General features: G+C 61.9%; 1 protein-coding gene across 1 annotated transcript; it reads left to right on the top strand.

Moving 5' to 3' along the window:
* The first annotated feature begins 705 nt into the window (after positions 1 to 705).
* Positions 706 to 2,864, top strand: LOC133763928 (MAP/microtubule affinity-regulating kinase 3-like). Its single transcript, XM_062197615.1, has 5 exons — positions 706 to 1,801; positions 1,904 to 1,966; positions 2,068 to 2,130; positions 2,232 to 2,294; positions 2,560 to 2,864. The coding sequence occupies exons 1-5, from the start codon at positions 706 to 708 to the stop codon at positions 2,862 to 2,864; spliced, it is 1,590 nt and encodes a 529-aa protein (XP_062053599.1).
* Positions 2,865 to 3,855: the final 991 nt, after the last annotated feature.

A 3,855-nucleotide genomic window follows, 5' to 3' on the forward strand; every position in this document is an offset into this window, starting at 1 on the left:
TTGGAAGATTCTGGAGAAACCCACTGTGGAGGAACTCCAGCTCCCATTGGTCAATTTCTTGCTCTGACTTCATAATGCCTCACTGTTAGGAACGTCGTATTATTACAGAGTCCCTGGCTGGGCTGGGATTGGTCCATTTCTCGCTCTGACGTCATAAGGCGCCACTATGTGAGGTGAGCCCCCAAAAAGTATAAATAGCCGCTGCGGGGCCTGGAGTTTCGTCCGCCTTACCCAGAGAGCACTCTTTTTGTGATCTGTGTAACTAGGACCGCAACTAGCCCTTTGCGCTCATTGCTGTTGCTTGTGCTTTTTCTTGGTTGTTTGTTTCTGGCTCTGTTTGGTTTTTGCTTTTTCCCGTTTTGTTTAGTTTGTTGTTTTCCTCCTCGCTGTTGTTTTGCCCATTTGGCCTTTTGTTGCAGTTTTCTTTATTTTTGCTTCCCCCACTCTAGTCAGCTAGCACACTCAGAGTATCAGCAGTCGAGGATTTAGTGGCTTTTCCTCTTTGTTGTTTTCTACTTTTTTGAGATAGAATTGCGGCTTCGCCTCTAGAGCAGTGAGAATAGCTGGTGCTGTGTCTTAGTCAGCTGGGCAGTCAGGCCCCCGTGGTCCCTTTGTGTTGTAGGTAGTGCAGTGAGGGTCAGTGATTAGCTAGCGAGTGTCGAGCGAGTTAGGGAGTCGAGAGAGCGTAGTTAGGTGACCGGCGGCATGGAAGGCCCCTTGGACTTCCATCCTCCTCTGGACGGGTACCGCTTCATATACATGATTGGCTGGGGCGGCTTCGGCCTGGTGAAGCTGGCCCGGCACCTGGCGTCAGGCAGGTACGTGGCCGTGAAGATCCTCCTGCGAGACGCCTCTCCCTTCAGCCCACTGTCCGCGCAGAGGGAAGCGGACATCCTGAGGAGCCTGCGGCACGACAACATCGTGCGGCTGCTGGAGGAGCGACACACCAGGAAGCACCTGTTCCTGGTCATGGAGCTGGCGACCAGGGGCTCGCTCCAGCACTACGTGCTGCGCCAGGGCGGCCTGGCTGAGGCCGAGGCCAGGGCCCTGTTCGGCCAGGCGCTGGCCGCTGTGAGCTACTGCCATGGCCAGCGTGTGGCGCACCGGGACCTCAAGCTGGGCAACCTGCTGCTGGACGAGCACATGAAGATCAAGCTGGCAGACTTCGGACTGAGCCTGCGGCTGGAGCAGGGCACGCTGGTAAAGGGCTTCTGGGGGACCCCCGAGTACTGCGCACCAGAGGTTTTCCGCGGGGAGGCCTACGACGCCTTTAAGGCCGACGTGTGGAGCCTGGGGGTGGTGCTGTTTGCCATGCTGGAGGCCACGCTGCCCTTCCCTGGCAAGGACACGGACAAGGTGCTGCAGGACACGGTGCTGTGTGGTATCTACGTGGTGCCACGTGGCATCAGCCCGGCCCTGCAGGAGCTGCTGGTGTGGCTGCTCACCGTCGACGCCTCGGGGAGGCCCAGTGCGGAGGACGCCAGGACCCACGGGTGGTTCAGCCCCGGCCGAGAAGCCGCCCAGGAGGACGAGGAGGACGCGGTTGCCCTGCTGCAGCCCCTGGGCGTTCCCCAGGACCCAGAGGCCAGGGAGTACCTGGCGGGCCTCGGCCTGCTGCCAGGCATGGGGACCGAGGGGACGCCAGTCCCTCAGCCCCAGGACCCCGCGTCCCTGCCCAAGTCCTCGCAGAGTAGCAAGCGTCCCCCCATAGAGGACGACGGCTTGGCTCTGGTGTCGGTGTCCAGTGACAGCATGGCCGTCGACGTTTCCTCCGCACAAAGCGACTCCTCCGAGGCCCCCAGTGAGTCTTGCCCTCTCCCTTCCCAGCCCCTCCTGCCTCGGGGCCTCCAGGAGCTGAGCCCAAGGCCCCGAGATGACCCCACTCTTGACTCTCTCCTACCAGGCCAGCCACAGCAGGAGAGGAGCCCTACTCCCAGCGCTGCCCCCGACTCCCCCAAAGTCTCTGGTGAGTCTTGCCCACTCCCCACATCCTCCTCCACGTTGGGGCCTCCAGGAGCTGAGTCCAAGGCCCCCGAGGTGAGCCCACTCTTGACTCTCTCCTACCAGGCCAGCCACAGCAGGAGAGGAGCCGTGCTCTCAGCGCCACCCCCGACTCCCCCAAAGTCTCTAGTGAGTCTTGCCCTCTCCCTCCCAGCCCAGCCACCTCGGGTACTCTTGGGGCTGAGCCCTAGGCCCCCTTATTCACCCCACTCTTGACTCTCTCCTACCAGGCCAGCCACAGCAGGAGAGAAGCCCAACTCCCAGCGCAGCTCCCGACTCCCCCAAAGTCTCTGGTGAGTCTTGCCCATTCCCCACATCCTCTGCCAATTTGGGGCCTCCAGGAGCTGAGTCCAAGGCCCCCGAGGTGAGCCCACTCTTGACTCTCTCCTACCAGGCCAGCCACAGCAGGAGAGAAGCCCTGCTCCCAGCGCAGCCCCCGACTCCCCCAAAGTCTCCAGTGAGTCTTGCCCACTCCCCACATCCCCTGCCACTTTGGGGCCACCAGGAGCTGAGTCCAAGGCCCCTGAGGTGACCCCACACTTGGCTCTCTCCTACCAGGCCAGCCACAGCAGAAGAGCCCTACTCCCAGCACAGCCCCCGAGCCAGCCTCCAAGGAGTCGCCCTCCAGCCCCAGTGCCAGGAGCCATGTGGACCTCGCAGAGCCAGAAGCCGCCGCAGCTGCCCGTGAGCCTGAGGGGGCTGGGACCGCAGCCACCGCAGCCACCGCTCACGCCACAGACACCACAGCCAGCGCCCAGGGCAAGAGGCAGGGCCGGCGCGGGGTCGGCAGGAGGATCCTCCGGTTCCTGCTGAGGGCCTGCTGCATCCTGCCTTCCCGAGGGAGCAGCGTGGCCCCCAAGTAGCCTCGCTCCGCCCCTGTCACCAGGAGCAATGTGCAGGCTGAGCTGACTGATCGTTTTTCTTTCTTGAGCATTTGCAAATGCTTCTCATGAATAAAATTCACCTTTGTGCGTGGCTTTTGTCCCGTGTGATGTTTGGGTCCCTGTGTGCACCTTGGGGAGGTGATGGAGGTATGGGCGGGTGGCTCTCACGGAAAGACAAACGCTGGGCCATCACACCTGTGTGGGGATCACAGAAGGAATGACCTCATAGAAGTAGAGCATAGAGTGACGCCTCCCAGAGGCTGGGCGGGAGAGAGGGAGTCACTCGTCCACATGGCACAGGCACACGAGGGTCGGAGTCTGAGGTCTCTGGCACAGCAGGGAGGTCCCAGTCCACAGAGCTGTGCCTGCAGCCAGGAGCCCAGTTGGGGGCTCTGGCCTGAAGCTTCTCCTGGCATTTGACACAAGTTCCTGATGTGGCTCTCGGGCAGGCCAGACAGAGCCGGGAGGTGTGTCTGCCCCCAGGGCAGGAGAAAGGATGGTAGGACCTGGGCTGGAGGCCAGGAGCCATTCCTCCATGCCCTTCCGCCCATCTCTTCCCCCACCTGCTGCTCCTGCTCTCAGGGACAGAATGTGTCGGCGTTGGGGGTGGGGGGAGGAGCAAGTGGCCCTTTCCCCTGGCAGCCCAGAAGCCCCTCTTCACAGTGGTGACCCCAGGCTGAGGCCTCACCTCCCTCCCTGAGCTTGACCTCGTCCCAAGGCACTGTAGATTGAAAGCGTCAAATCCCTTGGAGCCAGCGCTTTAGTGTAGCGGGTGAAGCCGCCGCCAGCAGCATATGGATGCCGGTTTGAGTCCCGGCTGCTCCACTTCCGATCCAGCTCTCTGCTATGGCCTGGGAAAGCAGCAGGAGATGGCCCAAGTCCTTGGGCCCCTGCACCCACGTGGGAGACCTGGAAGAAGCTCCTGTGCAGAGCCCCACGCCCCCGAAGGCGGAGGCAGAGCTGCTCCCTG

The sequence above is a fragment of the Lepus europaeus genome, chromosome 7, assembly GCF_033115175.1.
Source record: "Lepus europaeus isolate LE1 chromosome 7, mLepTim1.pri, whole genome shotgun sequence".
In the NCBI taxonomy this organism is placed as follows: domain Eukaryota; kingdom Metazoa; phylum Chordata; class Mammalia; order Lagomorpha; family Leporidae; genus Lepus; species Lepus europaeus.